Raw genomic sequence first — 19,597 nt, 5'->3', positions numbered from 1 at the left:
GAGAGTCCCTTGGACTGCAAGGAGATCCAACCAGTCCATTCTGAAGGAGATCAGCCCTGGGATTTCTTTGGAGGGAATGATGCTAAAGCTGAAACTCCAGTACTTTGGCCACCTCATGCGAAGAGTTGACTCATTGGAAAAGACTCTGATGCTGGGAGGGATAGGGGGCAGGAGGAGAAGGGGATGACAGAGGATGAGATGGCCGGATGGCATCACTGACTCGATGGATGTGAGTCTAAGTGAACTCCTGGAGTTGGTGATGGACAGGGAGGCCTGGTGTGCTGCAATTCACGGGGTCGCAAAGAGTTGGACACGACTGAGCAACTGAACTGAACTGAACTGAAGATCAACTAAATGCAGGTGGAAGAAAAGAGAGAAAAGGGGAAGGATGAAGAGTAGGTACACAGACAAATTTCATTACTGCCCACAGTAGATAATTATTACCTGCGGCAGATAATTAAATTCAGTGTAAAAATATGGAAAATGTAAAATGCTATACAAAACTGTAGATATAAAGCATAACCCCCAGGATGAAATCAAAATTCTCCTAGTTATTAATACACATGCGCATGACACAAATACAGCACAGTTTCTCCAGGTTACAAATCCATCAAGATCAGCATAAAACTAGATGATGGAATTCATTCAAACTTAGAGCCTGAAAGAAAAACAAAGTTCAAGTCTCTGCTGTTCACCAGAAACACAGGCAAAGCAGAGATTCAGAATATTTAGAAAGAAAAGTTCAGATAATGGCAAACAGGGCAAACACAGACACAAGCAAACTGTGAGTTGTAAACTAAACATCAGAGAAGGCTTAATTCAGGCCAAAAACAGCGTAAATCATATAAGGGCACTCATAACACCAAGTAATGCAATTAACACAGAACATATAATAGGTCTAACGATGTAACTTCAAATGAAATAGTCATTCTTCATAAAGCACATACTACTAGTGATTTACAGAGAAATAGAAAAACAGAAGCAGTGGGAGACATTAGTTCACTTTTCTCAGTCCCTATCAGATCACTGAAAAAATTACTATTAGAAGATGAAAATAGCATAATTAATAAAGTACATCTTATTAATATTTCAGAGACTCTGAATCTTGAAAAAAAATGAGTCTTCCTTCCAAATGCCAATAGACTACTCTCATATACACAAAGATCAAATATCGTGCTATCTTAAAAAATTAACACAACCTGTAAATAAACACTGTGCAAAAGAAACTTTGTAAAGAATAGCTTAGTGATGCAACAAACCTGATCAAATGGGAAAACTTTCATACTCTTGAACAGGAAGACTGAGCATTATAAAAATATCAATTCCCCTAAATGATTCACTAAATATGATGCAATCCCAAAGTAGCAACAGGATTTTTAAGTTAGATTAGATGTGCTAAAATCATATGGAAAACTAAAAAGTATAAACAACTGGGACATTTTTATAAAAGAAGAGTCATAAGGAAGACTAAACCTTTTTTATTTTCAAGCTTCATAGGATTATAGTGATCAAACAGTGTGTTACTGGTGCATGACTAGAGAGATGCATTGATGGATCAGAATAAAAGACTGTAAATAAACAAATATATACTGGATTTTTTGATGAAAATGGCATCTCAGATCAGTGATGCAAAGATGGATTACACAATAAATATACTGCAACCTTATCAAAATACAACACAAATTCAACCCCTTCTAAAAACTTTACATTTTATTCAATGCACTTTTAGCACATTTTTGTTATTCTTCTGAATTCTTATAGAAACTTTTGTCTAGATACTTCATTAAGCATTTTAACTTATATTTAATAATTTAAATATTTCATTGTCATCTTTTACATATTAAAGTCTATTTCCTGTGTTCGTGGTAAATTATGTGAGGTCATGAACCGCACTTTATAATTCTTAATATCCCATTTACAGTTCATTTCATATAATAGGTGTTCAGCATTATGTAGACTGTAAGAAATTTCCTAAACTTTCAAAATCTCAGTTTAATAATTTGTATAATGAATTATACAATTATTCAGCCCAGATGATCTTCAAGACCTGGCTTAGTACTAACTCTTCAATGCAGATTTAATTGCTGAGCATTACTCAAATTTGCCACTAGATGGTACTGACACCAAATAAACACTACTTAAGAGAATTAACTTTTTATTAGGTGAGTTGTAAAAATGAATAATCAGAATAGGTAGCTTGTTATGTATACCAGTTATAATTTGTGAAAAATAACAGAGAATCATACAATTCTTTCTCCTTTTTTTAAGCATACATTTGCTAATTAAGTAATGAATATCCTCGAAAACACATTATTTACAGTGATGTTTATGAAATCAACACAAAATACATTGGTAAACAAATGCTTACTGAATTCCTACTCTGAACACAACAACATAATGGTTGGTTGAGGCTGCATAAAGGTAAGTCATGCGTGGATGCTCTTATAAAGAAAATGAAACAGATACAATTTTTAAAAATAAAATACAAACTAAAAATGAATTTAGTCAGAGGGTGCAGATATTACTTTCAGATCAGAAATCAGCATTGGTCTTCTTGGGGATTGGGACATTTAATTTTGAGGCTATGGGCTCAATTTATTGTGTCATTAAAAAAAAAAAACAAACATGTTAAAGCAGATAGTAGAGGATATTGAATGTCAAACAAGACAATGAGGTAAAATTGAAGACTTTTCCACATAGAGGTGCATGATCAGAAATATGTTTAAAAGTTATATTTGCCTGACTGAAAGTGAGGGACATTAAAGGTATTTCATGCAAGAAAGCAGGAGTAGCAATAATCATGTTAGACAAAACAGACATTAAAACAAAGACTGTAACAAAAGACAAAGAAGAGCACCATATAATGATAAAGGGATCAATACAGCAGGATATTACATTTGTTAACCTAAATGCACCCAATACAAGACACCTAAATATAAAGCAAATATTAACAGATATAAAAGGAGAAACTGACAATAATACAACAGTAATAGGAGATTTTAACACCTTACCAACCTGGACTGACAGATCATCCAGACAGAAAATCAAAGAGGACACAGTGGTCTTAAATTATACAATAGACCAGTTGGACTTAATAGACATGTATGTAATATTCCACTCAAAAACAGCAGAATATACATTCTTTTCAAGTGCACATGGAACTTTTTTCTAAGCTAGATCACATGCTGGGCCATAAAACTCATCTCAACAAATTGAAGAGACTAAACAATAAAACTACAGTAACCAAAGAATCATAGTACTGGTACATAAATCAATGAAACAGAGAGCCACACAGTTATGGTCATTAATCTATGACAAACAAAGAAAGTGAAAGTCGCTCAGTTGTGTCCGACTCTTTGCGACCCCCATGGACTATACAGTACATGGGATTCTCTAGGCTAGAATACTGGAGTGGGTAGCCTTCCCCTTCTCCAGGGGATCTTCCCAACCCAGAGATTGAACCCAGGTCTCCCGCATTGCAGGAGGATTCTTTACCAGCTGAGCCACAAGGGAAGCCTGACAAGAATATACAATGGAGAAAAGACAATCTTCAATAAGTGGTGCTGGGAAAACTAAAATGGAATGGGATTTGAAAATTTCCTCATAACATATACAAAAATAAACTCAAAATGGATTAAAGTTATAAATGTAAAACCTGAAAGCATAAAACTCCTAGAAGAGAACATAGGCTGAATACTCTTTGACATAAATCGCAGCAATATTTTTTTTTTTTAGATCTGCCTCCTAATCCAAAAGAAATAAAAGCAAAATTAACCAAATGAGACCTCATTAAAAGTTTTTGCACAGCCATGGAGACCACTGACAAAATAAAAATAATCTACTGATGGGAGAAAATAATTGCAAATGATGTGACCAATAAGGGGTTAATATCCAAACTATAAAAACAGTCCAGATAACTCAATATTAAAAAAAACCAACAACCCAATTAAAAAATGGGCAGAAGCCTGAATAGACATTTTTCCAAAGAAGATATAAAGATGGCCAACAGGAACGTGAGAAGATAATCAATACTGCTAATCATCAGAGAAATGAAAATCAAAACAACGGATATCATCTCATATCTGTCAAACTGGCCATCACCAAATAGAAAATAAATTACAAGTTTTGGTGAGCCTGTTGAGAAAAGGGAACACTTGGTGTGTACTGCTGCTGCTGCTGCTGCTGCTGCTAAGTCGCTTCAGTTGTGTCTGATTCCGTGCGACCCCAGAGACAGCAGCCCACCAGTCTGCCCGGTCCCTGGGATTCTCCAGGCAAGAACACTGGAGTGGGTTGCCATTTCCTTCTCCAATGCATAAAAGGGAAAAGTGAAAGTGAAGTCGCTCAGTCGTGTCCAACCCTCAGTGATCACATGGACTGCAGCCTTCCCAGCTCCTCCATCCATGGGATTTTCCAGGCAAGAGTACTGGAGAGGGGTGCCACTGCCTTCCCCGGTATACTGTGGGTAGGATTGTAAATTGGTGCAACTACTATGGAACACTGGTGGCTCAGGTGGCAAAGAATCCACCTGCAGTGCAGGAGACCCAGGTTTGATCCCTGGGTTAGGAAGATCCCCTGAAGAAGGAAATGGCAACTCACTCCAGTATTCTTGCCTGGAGAACCTCATGAACAGAGGAGCCTGGTGGTCTACAGCCCATGGGGTCACAAAATGTTGGACCTGATTTGAGCAACTAACACACACTATGGAACACAGTATGGAGCTGCTTCAAAAAACTAAGAATAACCATATGACCTAAAGAAAATAAAAACTAATTTAAAAAGATACATGCACCCAAATGATCATACCGGCGTTATTTACAATAGCCAAGATATAGAAGTAATGTAAATGTCCATCAATAGATGAATGGATAAAGATGCCGGGTATGCACACACACACACACACACACACACACACACACAATGCACTACTGCTTAGCCACAGAAAAGAATGAAATTCTGCCATTTGCAACAATGTGGATGGACCAGGAGACTATTGTGCTTAGTGAAGTAAGTCAGACAAAGACAAATAAATACACTGTGTTGTCATTTATACGTGGAATCTAAAAAATAAAACACTCTCCCTTAGTTTAGCTTACATTCGCTGTGTTAATCAGGCATCAACTCTATTCCAGCGGCTATTAGAATCTAGGAAAACAAAGATGAATGAGATGAGTTCCTGTTCCTTTGATATCAAAAAGAGAACACAGAACAGCTGATTGTGCATCAGACAGGAAGTGCAGGCACTTGTTGTTAAGATTCTTGAAAGAGATTCAGGAAACAGCCTGAACAAGACAGGCATGCCTAAAAGAGCGTGCTGTGTTTTATAAACTATAAGACGTTTGAGAACAAAAGTGCTAGGTGGGAATATCTGGCCCTGATGCGGGAGAAGTGGATGCTGATGGGCAAGAATGGGCAGGACATCAGACAGCTTCATGACCAAGCTAAGGATGTCGTCTTTGGAGACGGTGAAGAGAAACAATGAAGTGTTTTAAAGAGGAGAGCGACAGGAGCACAGTAGTGTTTTCATTTAGGGGGGAATTACTTTATCTAGGAAACAAGGAACACAGCATTTATTAAGTAGAAAAACAGAAGAATATATCAAGTAAATATGTGTAAATAGATAGCTAGTGGGAAGCTGCTGTACAACTCAGCGAGTTCAGCTCTGCTCTGTGATGACCTAGAGGGGTGGGATGCTTCGCTTTGTTGTACAGGAAAAACGAAAGCAATTGCACTCCAATTAAAAATAAATTTAAAAAATAAAATATTAGGTAAGAAAAAAAATGGAGGAGGACTAGAGGGAAGTGGAAGAGACATAAATGCTTGAAATGCATCCACTCCTAGATAAACACTTCTAATTTTGTATCTGTACCTCTAGATATTTCTCTTTTCAGATTGTCATTGGCCATATGATCTCAGCCCACCATGGGGACATTTCCGTGCCTCAGTCTAATCATGAATCAAAAGGGAAATGCTCCAAATGTCAAATATGTTTCATGTAGAGTTATAATAGCTGCTTTAGTATGCTCTCAGTTCTGCGCCCTCCTGTTACCATGACAACCTGTTCAGCAAAAGGCAAGGTTGATGAAGTTGTTTTGATCCAGAAGCTTTGCCTCACTGTTTGAGGCTTCATATTTTTTAATATCAAATAAACCACAGATAGCATTTGTTTATACTCTGTTATAAATTAGAAATATTAACTTACCTAAATTTCATATTTTAATATAGCATGTTTATCTATGTATACATTTATGGTGTCATAACCAGCCCAACTCCCAGAGGCTTCTGGGTCTCAAAAGAATCTGGCAATAAACAAAAGGGAAAAAGGAAAACCATATTACACCAAGGCAGAATAACAATTTTGCTGTTCTTTGTTATTCTGCCTTAGCATAATATCACAAGTACAAAATGTAAGAATCAGGTTAAAGAAATAGCTGCCTAGCTCTCTAAAACACTATTGGGTTATTAAACCTTCATTTGATTAATATTTGATCTATCTACTCTCATCCCTGCAGTCTGGAAATTATTAATGCTCCTTCTTTCATCTCTTTTCAAAAAAGTATACAATGGGATCATGCTGTACATCATTTTTGTAATTACTTATTTGCAAACTGCTTTTTACTCAATAGTATAATGTGAGTTATACTATCAATAAAAAAATCCCATGCCACTTTTTTAGCTACAATATTTTCCATCACGAGGACGTTTTACTCTATCCAACTCTATTTTTTTTTTTTGACATGCTGGGTTTTTTCATTTTTTTTCTGTTATAAACAACATTGTAATGAACATCCCCCTGATTATTCCCATATGGATGCATTTCCTTAATCATGTCCAACTCTTTGTAACCTCATGGACTGTATAGTCTATGGAATTCTCCAAGCCAGAATACTGGAGTGGGTAGCTATTCCCTTCTCCAGGGGATCTTCCCAACCCAGGGGTCAAATCCAGGGCTCCTGCATTGCATGCAGATTCTTTACCAGCTGAGCCACCAGTGAAGCCCAGTATAAATGTCTAAACTGGAATTATTATACTACAAGTTTTACTTTACTTCCAGTATTATTAGCCTTCTTCATGTAACATGCTACTCTGGTTCTCACAAGCTCCTGTACACAGTACGTGTTTTGCCTATAAAGCTTTGCCTGACACAAAAATAAAAACAATCCTTTAAGTAAGAACACTTACTCTGTGCTGCGTACTGATTAAGTACGTATATTTACTTATCTTCAAACCAATGCAACAGAGTAGGCTCAGTTATGAGCCTCATTTTACAAATGAGAAAACAGACACAGAAAGACTAAACTTGCCCAAGTTTACACAGCAGGAACTAGTTTCAAAGTGGGAACCCAGAACCTGTGCTTTTCAGTCACTGCATTTTATTTAGCATGACTGTCTATCTTCTCATTATTCAGGCTTTGTGTAAAATATTACCTCTTCATAGGCATTCCTAGACCATTGTTACTAAAGTATTCCATCATCAACAAGTCTACAAATAATAAATACTGGAGAAGGTGTGGAGAACACTCCTACTCTGTTGTTGGGAATGTTAATTGGTGTAGTCATTCTGGAGAACAGTATGCAGATTCCTTTAAAAGCTAAAAATAAAGCTACCGTATGATTATTTTTAAATGAATGTGGTTATGTTAAACTTCATTTTAATGTGCATTTCCTCACTTTATGTTTTTTGTAAGGGTTTATTACTTGGTGCTTATTTTATATTTTAGACTATAGAAATGATGTTAGACAAAAAGCAAATTCAAGCGATTTTTTATTCCAGTTAAAAATAGGTGATAAAGCAGAGGAGACAATTAGTATCATCAACAATGCATTTGGCCCAGAACTTCTAACACATGTACAGTTCAAGAAATTTTGCAAAGGAAATGAGAGCCTTGAATGTGAGGAGCATAGTGGCCGGCCACCAGAAGTTGACAATGACTGACTGAGAGTGTCATAGAAGCTGATCCTCTTACAACTATGTGAGAAGTTGCCGAAGAATTCAACGCCGACCATTCTATGGCAATTCAGCACTTAAAACAAATTGGAAAGGTGAAAAGGCTCGATAAGTGGCTACCTCATGAGTTGACTGAAAATCAAAAAAAAATCATTGTTTTAAAGTGTTATCTTTCTTCTATAAGCAAATAAGGTAATTATATGAATCAATATGGGGCATCACAGGTGGCGCAGTGGTAAAGAATCTGCCTGTCAATGCAGGAGACATGTGTTAATCCTTGAATCACGGAGATCCGCTGGAGTAGGAAATGGCAACCTACTCCAGTATTCTTGCCTTGAAAATTCCACGGACAAAGGAGCCTGGCAGGCTACAGTCCTTGGGGTCGCAAAGAGTTGGACATGACTGAGCACACAGTACTCACACAATAGAACATTTAAATTCGTACTGACATCAGCATGTTACATTGAATACAGTTTAAAGTATAGCTCCCTTTGCCTTTGTCAGAACTATGAACCAAGAGTGGGCATATCCATACGCACTTCTGCAGGTGTGTGGGCTCACTTTATCAACAAGGTAAAGCTTACATGGGTAGGGTGTCAGATAAGGAAGGAGGAGAGGAGAGAGTCACTGTGGTATAGGATGAAACTGTTAATTCCCAAGACCGGGCTGGCTACTTGTATATGAGGTAAGAGAGTGAGGCCAGAGGAAGTAAAAGAAAGCTGAAGAGGACTGAGAGAAGACTGAGACCAGAAGGAAAGAGGACTATGAGCGCAAGCTTCCTACAGCAAGTAATATATGTGATGATACTCATTTACTTCTCAGCGATCATGTGTTCATCCACTGGAGGATACAAATAAATATGCTATGCTATGACTGCTAGGAAGGAAATACGAAGTTCAACACAAAACAACTGAATAAGTTATATAAGAAAACCAAATGTAAACTATAAAAGGTACAGTTCACTTATAGGTGACACCTTGCAGATAACAGAAAGCACTCCAGCTAGTTTGAAGCAGAAGGGTATTTTAATGCAGGGAAATGGGTGTTTACAACAAGTGTTGAAAGAGGCTAGAGACTGTTCCTCTAGTCTTTGCCACCGAGATTGACTCCTGGCATCAAAGCCACAATGGGATTATTAAAGGAGCAGCTACCTCTGTCTCAGTCAGGAAGCAGAGAAGTCAGGAAGCCATCACCAAATCTGATTCCCTGGAGCGTATAGTACTTGCTAGATCCTAAAACAGCTAATTCATATGCTGCCATCTCTCTCTCCCACTCAACTCAGGAATTTACTCACAATCTTAGAAACCCCATTTTGGATCACAGTCAAAGAGAACACACTGTTCAAAGGGCATGCCCTTAAAACACAGCCCACAGGCGCAGATGTAGATCTCAGGACACAACCAAGAGCCGGTGGTTAATGTGGATCTGGTGAGGTCACATTAACATGAGTAATATGTTAATATCCAGCTGCAGCATTAAAGGAGAAAGGACGGGGGTTGAAGAGCAGGCTCCAAATCAAATTACTTCTTCTAATCACTTGTAACAGACTAGTCAGATCTGGCCTGGCAATAAGCCAGCTTCTTCACTGCCTCTTTGACCTCTCGGTTCCTTAGACAATAAATGAAAGGGTTGAGGGCAGGGGTGACAAGGGCATAGAAGATGGAAATAACTTTGTTCATGTTGAAGGCGTGAATGGCTCGGGGCCGGGCATACATGAAAATTGTAGCTGAGTAGAAGATGGTGACCACCACGAGGTGGGAGGCACAAGTAGAAAACGCCTTCTGCTTGCCCGTGGGCATGCGTAGAACGGTGGCCAGGATGCATCCGTAAGACAGAATAGTGACAGTGAGCGGGAGGAGGAAGATGACCAGTGCCAGGACAAAGTCCACCAGCTCAGCTGTGGACATGTCTGTGCAGGAGAGGTTAAGTACTGGAGAGATGTCGCAGAAGAAATGGTTGATGACATTAGGGCCGCAGAAGCTGAGGCGAGAGATGAAGTATGTCTTAGCCAAGGAGATGCCAAAGCCAATGGTCCAGGAACCGAGAGCCAGGCGGAAGCAGAGCCCATGGCTCATTATGGTGGGGTAGTGTAGTGGGCGGCAGATGGCCACGTAACGGTCGTAGGCCATGGTGGCCAGGAGCACGCATTCCGTGCACATGAGTGCAATGAAGAAGTAAAGTTGTATCATGCAGTGAGCGAAGGAGATGCTTTTGCTCACGGACCAAAAACTAAACAGCAACTTGGGTACAGTCACAGAGATGTACCAGGTCTCCAAGAAGGACAAGTTGGCCAGGAAGAAGTACATGGGCTTGTGCAGTGGCCGGTTCTGCTGCACCAACAGGATGATGGTCACATTTTCAGCCACTGTCAGAATATAGGCCATGAGGAACATGAGGAACACTGCTGCACGCATGGCCCAGCTCCCAGGGAACCCCACCAGGATGAACCTGGTGACCCGTGTCTGGTTTTCCACTTCCATATTGGAAACACAGGGCTTAACTCTCCTGGGAGAAAAAATTACTGGTCAGATTCCATGGTCCATTTGGAACCTTCCATCTTTTGCCTTCTTTGACTAGTAACAACAGTAACATCATTTTTAATAGTGCATTATAGGTTAGATCATACACTGGGTACATTATGTACACAATGTAATTTGATTCTCACATAGTCTTTTTATACATCTTAGTAATGAAGAAATTGAGTTTTAGAGAAGTATTAGTAACCTACCACATTCCCACTGGTAGCAGGGCAGGAATCACATTCAAGTCTAAGTCTAAACACCATGCTGTATCTATTACCCTACACTGCCTTTCACAACCACATCCAAATTAAACAGTATCAAACAACCATGTTCCACATTACCATTGCCAACTGTGAAGGATACACCTGGCCTTCCTGGCCTACCACCCACCCAGAGCGCTGGAAGTTCTGCCTTTACAATGCTTTTCCCCCTGTACTATCCATGGAGACAGAGTGAAACCTGTCATTGTCTGCGAGGTACATGAGACGGTGAAGTGGGGAGAGTTAGGCTTTCCAGTATTAAAAACCTGGACCTCAGTCGTAAATTGCTATATGAACCTTAAAATCTTATCATCTCCAAAACCCAATTTCCTCTTCTGCAAGTGCAAATATTAATATTCATTTAGCTTATGTCAATGTGGATCAAAACCCAAATGAAATGATGTAAGTAAAATTGTATATAAAGTAAAACTTATAAACATATAAATGACAGTAAATGTGAAAGGGCTCCTCTCCCATCTCAGGGCCTTAAAAGATAAGATGGGCTCACAGGAGCGAGGAGAGTGACTGCTGTGGACCAAGCAGAGTAGTAAGTGGACATGAGCTTCCTCTTGTGGAGACTGAAGTCCTTGGGGGTGGAGGTAAAAGTCTCTTGGAGGAGATTTTCTTTAATCAGCAAATAATAAGAAATACATAATAAAATTTGAGACATTTTCTATGAAGGTTAAAAAACAGAAATGATACACGTGTGATTGGGGAATGCCTCTCTGACCTCTGAGGAGGTGATATTTGCACAGAGGAGGATGCCGGAGGCCCAGCCTTCTGAAGAGTGAGGTGGGAGAGAGCTGCACTGAGATGAGGCCATGCCTGCTGTGATGGAGGGAGAAGAAATGAGGACTAGGGGGGAAAAGCAAGCAGGGCCAGCACGTGTAAGACCCCACAGGTCATAACAGGGGATCTGAATAGTGGTCTAAATACCATGAGAAGCAAGTGAAAGGCTTAAAGCTGAATAGGAGCAGAGTATGACTCACGCTTGGAAAGATCGCTCTGACATTGCAAAAGACTGTGGGAGTGGGAGTTGTGCAAGAGTGGGAGTTGTGAGATTGCGGGTGGCTACTCAAAGGTGACGGTGACCTTGAAAACCTTGTTTCACGGAAGTGAGGGAACTCCAGATGTATGTTAAAAGCATCTTTAATGGTAATTGATGAATTAAATATGGGAGGAAAGAGAAGAGAGAAATCAAGGAGGAATTTCAGGTATATGGCTCACTATATGGAAGTGATGCCATTTACTGTAATGGGAAAAACTTTGGTGTTTACAGACACATTCCTCATAGTTGAAGAGATGGCAATGGGCAAGAATCTGTTAGGGTTTTGTTCTGATGAGTTTTAACATGAAGCCTGAACAATATTCCAGAATATTGTTCAGAATATTGAACAGAATATTGTTCAATATTGTCCAGAATATTCTCTAATAATCATTTATCAGTTATTACTAGGTGCTGGGAATTGCTAAGTATTTTTCAAATATGCCGTTAAATACACAAAACAAATAAATGAGGCACTGTTACTCTAATTTCACAGAGGACACTTTAGTTTAGACTGATTAAGTAACATTTCCAAGTTTGAGAGTGATGAAACCAGAATTAAAGTGAAGATACCATCTGTCTGACTACAAAAGCACAGCCTCAACCACAATGCTGTCTCACATATAGATAAGGAATACCAGATTTTTCACTCAACACAACTTTTTAAATATTTAAAATGTCTGATAATTTTAGGAAATATTCTACAATTGTACTGAAATTTCATTATTGGCACAGGCTATTAAAGATGAGCCCAAATTTTTACAAATGTGACAGACTGCATGTTCAATTACACATATGAAACAGAAATGAATATATAGAAATGCTTGGTAAATGTATCAGAGGAGAGAAAATCATTACAATAAAGATAAGTTTGACAATAAAAATGTTAGAGATATTTTAGGCAGATGAAACAGAGTGAACAAAGGCAAAGAGATATGAAATAGCCTGACATTTTCAGGGAAGCATCTCATTAAGACCTATTTCCTCTGTGAGTGGGAAAATTATAAGTTAATAAATGAATAGAAACATGAAGAGAAAAGGGGGATGGGAGAGAGAGAGCAACGGCCTAGGGAAAGAGAAGAAGAGATAAAATAGTGTTAAGGACCAGATTGTAGATTCCTTCATATGAAATGCTGCTGCTATGTCATGTCAGTCGTGTCCAACTCTGTGCGACCCCATAGACGGCAGCCCACCAGGCTCAGCCGTCCCTGGGATTCTCCAGGCAAGAACACTGGAGTGGGTTGCCATTTCCTAGTGAAAGTGAAGTCGCTCAGTCGTGTCCGACTCTTAGCGACCCCATGGACTGCAGCCTACCAGGCTCCTCTGTCCATGGGATTCTCCAGGCAAGAGTACTGGAGTGGGGTGTCATCGCCTTCTCCTCATATGAAATATTAAGGTATTTAAGAGTTATTCTATATTATAGACAATATGCAATCATTGAATGTTTTCAGCAGCTGGTAACATCCTCACATTGCACCCTGGTTTTTGTTATGGGGGGCATGGATTTGGTTGGGTCAGGGTTGCCAAATCAGAGATTAAAGCACTAGTTGGAATACAACTTCATAGCCAACAAAGACACACACAAAGAAAAGAAAAATCACCCCAGTTACAGCATTTATTAAAGAAAAGAAGACAAACATACGCAGACATACTTGTTCACAAGTTATATGAGTAAATTTACACTCCTAGAGGAGGCTCAACAACGACAACAGATTTCCTTATTTCTCACCCACTAAACGAAGGGTGCGAGCACTAACCATTGCACATGAATAGGAGGACTTGACCACATGCGTTTTCAATGTATGATTTTACCATAAACTTTGTGGACCTTTACACTCATGGTGGTTTCTACTCCACTACGGTGTACTCAAACTTGTTACCCCCTCATTTGAGACTTTTACCAATGATCCAGAATCAAGCATTTTAGCTTCTTCTCTCCATTCTTGTGCCTGCTGCGTGTACACTTCTGCTGAACTCTGTATGGATTCTGTACAAGGGTAGGATCCAAGTAATCCAGATATGATAGAAACATAACCTCCTTCCCTGTCAAGACAGCAGCAGTTTTTGTAGCCACCATCACAAATGAATTGCCAGGAAGATGCAGCAGCAAAATTGCTGTCAGAAGGCATAATAAGAAACTGCAGGCTGGGATCAGAGCCTGGGGTTTTCATTTCTGACCCAGTATCAAGAGATACCCCTCAAACGTAGTAGGAGGAATGTGCTCTCTGCATATCTGGCTGTACTTAGAGTTCAAAAGACGAGATTATGACTGTGACTGATTGCTGGAGATTGAGAGTGGATAGAAGGAAGACGTGTGACAACAGAATTAAATGTTTGGTATTTAAACGTCACTGTGCCATATGAACCTGAAACAGAGCTGAAATTTCATTATAGGCACAAGCTATTAGAGATGAGTCCACATTTTAAGAAATGTGACATAGATACATATTCTATCATACATGTAAAACAGAAATGAACATACAGAAATGCTTGGTAAATGTATCAGAGAGGAGATAATCATTAGACTGAGTCCTAAAAAATAAAATGATATTCTGAGAAGGGACTCTTACCTTGGCTCAGCAGCCTCTAAATGGCTGGGATATGAAAAGAAATTCTTCACTGATTCTAAAATAGGAAGAAGTAGAAAAGAAAGATTCAGGTATTGGGTAGATGTGAAAAGCACACTCTCTAAACATACAAAGGGTGAATGGCCACAGGTTACCCAGCTGCTTCCAAACTGATAGTCAGGACTAGAGGAGAGGTGAGCCCTGGACACTGGGAACACATCTGTGCCTGATGTGGCTCCAGGATGGCTCTCCCAGTATCCTGGGGCCAGAGCACCCATTGCCTCCCTGCAGGAAGCTGCAGTGGTCTTAGGCACACCACACTGTGAAGATCTTTGGATTCTGAGAGCTTTATACGGTTTTAAGACTTGCCCTACATCTCTGCAAACACCCAGGAGAAAAGCACTTTGACAAGGCAGTTCACGTCTCTTGTGGGAGCCATGAGAAATTTCTATTTGCCTATTGTGGTAATCTAACTTATTTTATACAGTATTAGTTCCAGAGGGGAAAGAAATCCATGCTTTGAAAAGAACCACCTGTGAATTTAGTCTTTGCTGAAGCACAAAGAGAAAAAAAAAATTACTACTTTTAAATCTATCTGTAGATTTTCAGGATGGCCTGTGGCTCAGATGGTAAAGAAACTGCCTGCAATGCAGGAGACCCGGGTTTGATCCCTGGGTCAGGAAGATGGCAACACACTCAGTATGCCTGCCTGGAGAGTTCCATGGAAGAGCCTGGTGGGCTACAGTCCATGGGGTCGCAAAGAGTTGGCCACAACTGAGGGACTAACACTCATTTTTCATAGATTTTTCAATTATTATTCAATCTTCAGTTACTTAAAACAGGACAATCATATCAGTACTCCATGGGAGATACTAATATCTAAAGTAAACATACTGCTACATTTCAGTAAAATTTTAAATAAAGGTTTTTGTTTAAATGCTTCTGCTGTAATTGTGTGCTAAATAAATTTATCATAATGGGATCATTACTTCGTCAGCTGCCTTTGAGAACCACTTGACCAGTATTTCATGTTCTAGGACAAAATTTTAGTTTACTAAAATCACTTCTCTGAAATCGGAAGAACTCTTAAATAACCCTCACAGAAGCAAAAGCTGTCTAATTCATTGGGGTTTCATGAAATGAAAACCGGAGATATTAGTAGTTATAAGCAATTCAGCCCTCCAATGTGTCTATGATAATTAAACAGGCTTTAACACAGTTTATAGGGCTGAAGTATGAATAGAGATCAAACAGTGATAACACCCATATACTGGACTACTGCTTAGCAATAAAAAAAAAAAAAAGAACTGTTCTTTACCATTAAAAATCCAGACATAACATGCAGGTTTCCGTGGTGTAGTGGTTATCACGTTCGCCTAACACGCGAAAGGTCCCTGGTTCGAAACCAGGCGGAAACAACACTGATAGGTATCCTTATTTTGGGCCTTCCCTGAGACTCAGACAGTATAGAGTATGCCTGCAGTGTGGGAGGCACTGGTTCAATCCCTGGGTTGGGAAGATCCCCTGGAGAAGGAAATGGAACACAACAGATACAAGATGACAGCTGAAGGGCCTCAGGACCTGAGGGAAAACAGGACAGAGAGTGAGTTCCCTGGGTTTCCTTAACGCTTCCCACATACCCTGGACAGAGATCTGTAAAAGTATCCAACCTGCAACTGTCAGCCAATACATATATATCTCCAAGAAAAGACTGTATAGCTGAATTCTAGAATAAGATAGTGTCAGCGTGTCATGGAATATAGCCAGTTTGTATCTCAAGAACTCCTCCTAGTAGGAGATCATTTGTATGGAATTCTGACCCTAAACGTCTTGTGTAAAGACACAGACACAGTAATTCATAGAACACTCTGACGACAGACATTCCCAATCTTTGGAGGAGAAGCGTGCTCCTGTTCTCAGTCTCCCTGGCACAATGCCACCGCAGCAGATGGCCAGAACCGGGTTAGCACAGATACTGTCTGGCGGACCCTCTGTCATTTCTTTCCATTAGTGCCTGCCACATCATGATATATTTAAGATCCATTTGGGAAAACTGTCGATGATATCAAATGATACATTTGGGGGGATGTCAGTTGTTCTAGGATTTTAGGATAAAAGGATTCAGGATAAATAGGATTTGAAAGAAGTGTCTTATTTTTAGTTGTTGCAATTTAGTTTTTATACTTCAGCTCTATTAACTGTTCTTTACCACTAGCACCACTTGGGAAGCCCTTGAAAGTAAGTGAAAGTCTCTCAGTTGTGTCCAACACTTTGTGACCCCATGGACTTTAGCTTGCCAAGCTCTTCTGCCCATGGAATTCTCCAGACAAGAATACTGGAGTGGGTTGCCATTTCCTTCTCCAGGAGATCTTCCCAACCCAGGGATCGAACACAGGTCTCCTGCTTTACAGGCAGATTCTGTACTGTCTGAGCCACCAGGGAAGCCCAAGAATACTGGAGTGGGTAGCCTATCCTTTCTCCAGGGGATCTACCTGACCCAGGAATCAAACCAGGGTCTCCTGCTTTGCAGGTGGATTCTTTACCAGCTGAGCTACCAGGGATGCCTTTTAAAGCCCTTATTCCCTTATATACATCCTTTCCCACCCTCTTGCTTCCCAGTCTTTTCAGTCTGGTTGTTGGCTGTCTTGACTCTTAACCCTAGTGTCAGGCTGCCATACTTTTGCCTTTAAATATTTTCAGCAAATGCCACCTGGAAAGCCATCCCAGTCCTGATAATACAAGTCCTGAGTCAGTAAAACAAAGGCCAGCTTTATGCCAGCTCTTCAGGTAGCTGCCAGACATGTTGAAACAGCCAAAATTCTTTGAGTAAGGTCCAGATTGCTGTTTTTTACTGGCAACCTGCACCAGGAGTATAGACTGTAACCTTCATGGCTGTCACCAATTTGGGAGGTGAGAGGTAATAAGTGGGCAGCTGAAATACCCCAGTATATTTTACCGTAATGCAGCATTTTCAGTTTTTATTCATCTTTCCCCTTTTGTAGTCAGTTTTTTTACCAGATTTCAGAGTTCTGCAAAGGTTAATTCCAAAAGTTTTTGCCAGCTTATTGGCTGTTTTGTGGAGAAATAAAGTCTTGGAATTCCCTACTCAACAATTTTCAGTAATGTTTACAAAAATATCATTACCTTAAATATGTATATAATTTATATTTATTTATATAAATATTTATACATTTAATTAATCTACATATTTAAATACCAACCCCATGAACAGTATGAAAAGGCAAAAGGATAGGATACTGAGAGAGGAACTCCCCAGGTCCGTAGGTGCCCAATATGCTACAGGAGATCAGTGGAGAAACAACTCCAGAAAGAATGAAGGGAAGGAGCCAAAGCAAAAACAATACCCAGTTGTGGATGTGATTGCTGATGGAAGCAAGGTCCGATGCTGTAAAGAGCAATATTGCATAGGAACCTGGAATGTTAGGTCCATGAATCAAGACAAATTGGAAGTGGTCAAACAGGAGATGGCAAGAGTGAACGTCAACATTCTAAGAATCAGTGAACTAAAAAGGACTGGAATGGGTGAATTTAATTCAGATGACCATTATATCTACTACTGTGGGCAAGAATCCCTTAGAAGAAATGGAGTAGCCATCATGGTCAACAAAAGAGTCCAAAATGCAGTATTTGGATGCAATCTCAAAAACGACAGAATGATCTCTGTTCATTTCCAAGGCAAACCATTCAATATCATGGTGATCTAAGTCTATGCCCCAACCAGTAACACTGAAGAAGCTGAAGTTGAACGGTTCTATGAAGACCTACAAGACCTTTTAGAACTAACACCCAAAAAAGATGTCCTTTTCATTATAGGGGACTGGAATGCAAAAGTAGGAAGTCAGGAAACACGTGGGGTAACAGGGAAATTTGGCCTTGGAATATGGAATGAAGCAGGGCACAGGCTAATAGAGTTTTGCCAAGAGAACACACTGGTCATAGCAAACACCCTCTCCCAAAAACACAAGAGAAGACTCTACACATGGACATCACCAGATGGTCAAAACCAAAATCAGATTGATTATATTCTTTGCATCCAAAGATGGAGAAGCTCTATACAGTCAGCAAAAACAAGACTGGGAGCTGACTGTGTCTCAGATCATGAGCTCCTTATTGTCAAATTCAGACTTAAATTGAAGAAAGTGGGGAAAACCACTAGACCATTCAGGTATGACGTAAATCAAATCCCTTGTGGAAGTGGAAGTGAGAAATAGATTTAAGGGCCTAGATCTGATAGATAGAGTGCCTGATGAACTATGGAATGAGGTTCGTGACATTGTACAGGAGACAGGGATCAAGACCATCCCCATGGAAAAGAAATGCAAAAAAGCAAAATGTCTGTCTGAGGAGGGCTTACAAATAGCTGTGAAAAGAAGAGAAGCAAAAAGCAAAGGAGAAAAGGAAAGATATTCCCATTTGAATGCAGAATTCCAAAGGATAGCAAAGAGAGATTAAAAAAAAGCCTTCCTCAGCGATCAATGCAAAGAAATAGAGGAAAACAACAGAATGGGAAAGACTAGGGATCTCTTCAAGAAAACTAGAGATACCAAGGGAACATTTCATGCAACGATGGGTACGATAAAGGACAGAAATGGTATGGACCTAACAGAAGCAGAAGATATTAAGAAGAGGTGGCAAGAATACACAGAAGAACTGTACAAAAAAGAGCTTCACGACCCAGATAATCACGATGGTGTGATCACTCACCTAGAACCAGACATCCTGGAATGTTAGGTCAAGTGGGCCTTAGGAAGCATCACTACAAACAGAACTAGTGGAGGTGATGGAATTCCAGTGGAGCTCTTTCAAATCCTGAAAGATGATGCTGTGAAAGTGCTGCACTCAATATGCCAGCAAATTTGGAAAACTCAGCAGTGGCCACAGGACTGGAAAAGGTCAGTTTTCATTCCAATCCCAAAGAAAGGCAATGCAAAAGAATGCTCAGACTGCCGCACAATTGCACTCATCTCACACGCTAGTAAAGTAATGCTCAAAATTCTCCAAGCCAGGCTTCAGCAATATGTGAACCATGAACTTCCTGATGTTCAAACTGGTTTTAGGAAAGGCAGAGGAACCAGAGACCAAATTGCCAACATCCACTGGATCATGGAAAAAGCAAGAGAGTTCCAGAAAAAAAACATCTATTTCTGCTTTATTGACTATGCCAAAGCCTTTGACTGTGTGGATCACAATAAACTGTGGAAAATTCTGAAAGAGATGGGAATACCAGACCACCTGAC

The 19,597-nt window shown here is 39.8% G+C and overlaps 2 protein-coding genes and 1 non-coding gene across 3 annotated transcripts in view; 1 reads left to right on the top strand and 2 right to left on the bottom strand.

Moving 5' to 3' along the window:
• Positions 1–9,492: 9,492 nt before the first annotated feature.
• On the bottom strand, positions 9,493–10,425 carry LOC104992102 (olfactory receptor 6B1). Its single transcript, XM_010844853.1, has one exon. It carries the CDS (start codon positions 10,423–10,425, stop codon positions 9,493–9,495), a length of 933 nt encoding a protein of 310 aa, XP_010843155.1.
• Positions 10,426–13,628: 3,203 nt separating this feature from the next.
• The window catches only part of LOC104992125 (olfactory receptor-like protein OLF3), a 10,679-nt gene continuing 4,710 nt past the window's right edge, over positions 13,629–19,597 (bottom strand). The window contains exon 3 of the mRNA XM_010844875.1: positions 13,629–13,815. Within this exon, the coding sequence (XP_010843177.1) occupies positions 13,629–13,815 (187 nt within the window). The remainder of the gene's footprint in view (positions 13,816–19,597) is intronic.
• TRNAV-AAC lies at positions 15,685–15,757 on the top strand. Its single transcript has one exon. It is a non-coding gene; the product is annotated as a tRNA-Val (tRNA).

The sequence above is a fragment of the Bison bison genome, unplaced genomic scaffold (genome assembly GCF_000754665.1).
Source record: "Bison bison bison isolate TAMUID 2011002044 unplaced genomic scaffold, Bison_UMD1.0 scf7180017864211, whole genome shotgun sequence".
Taxonomy (NCBI): domain Eukaryota; kingdom Metazoa; phylum Chordata; class Mammalia; order Artiodactyla; family Bovidae; genus Bison; species Bison bison.
The sequence above is the reverse complement of the archived record's forward strand: the minus strand, read 5'-3'. Positions and strand labels throughout refer to the sequence as shown.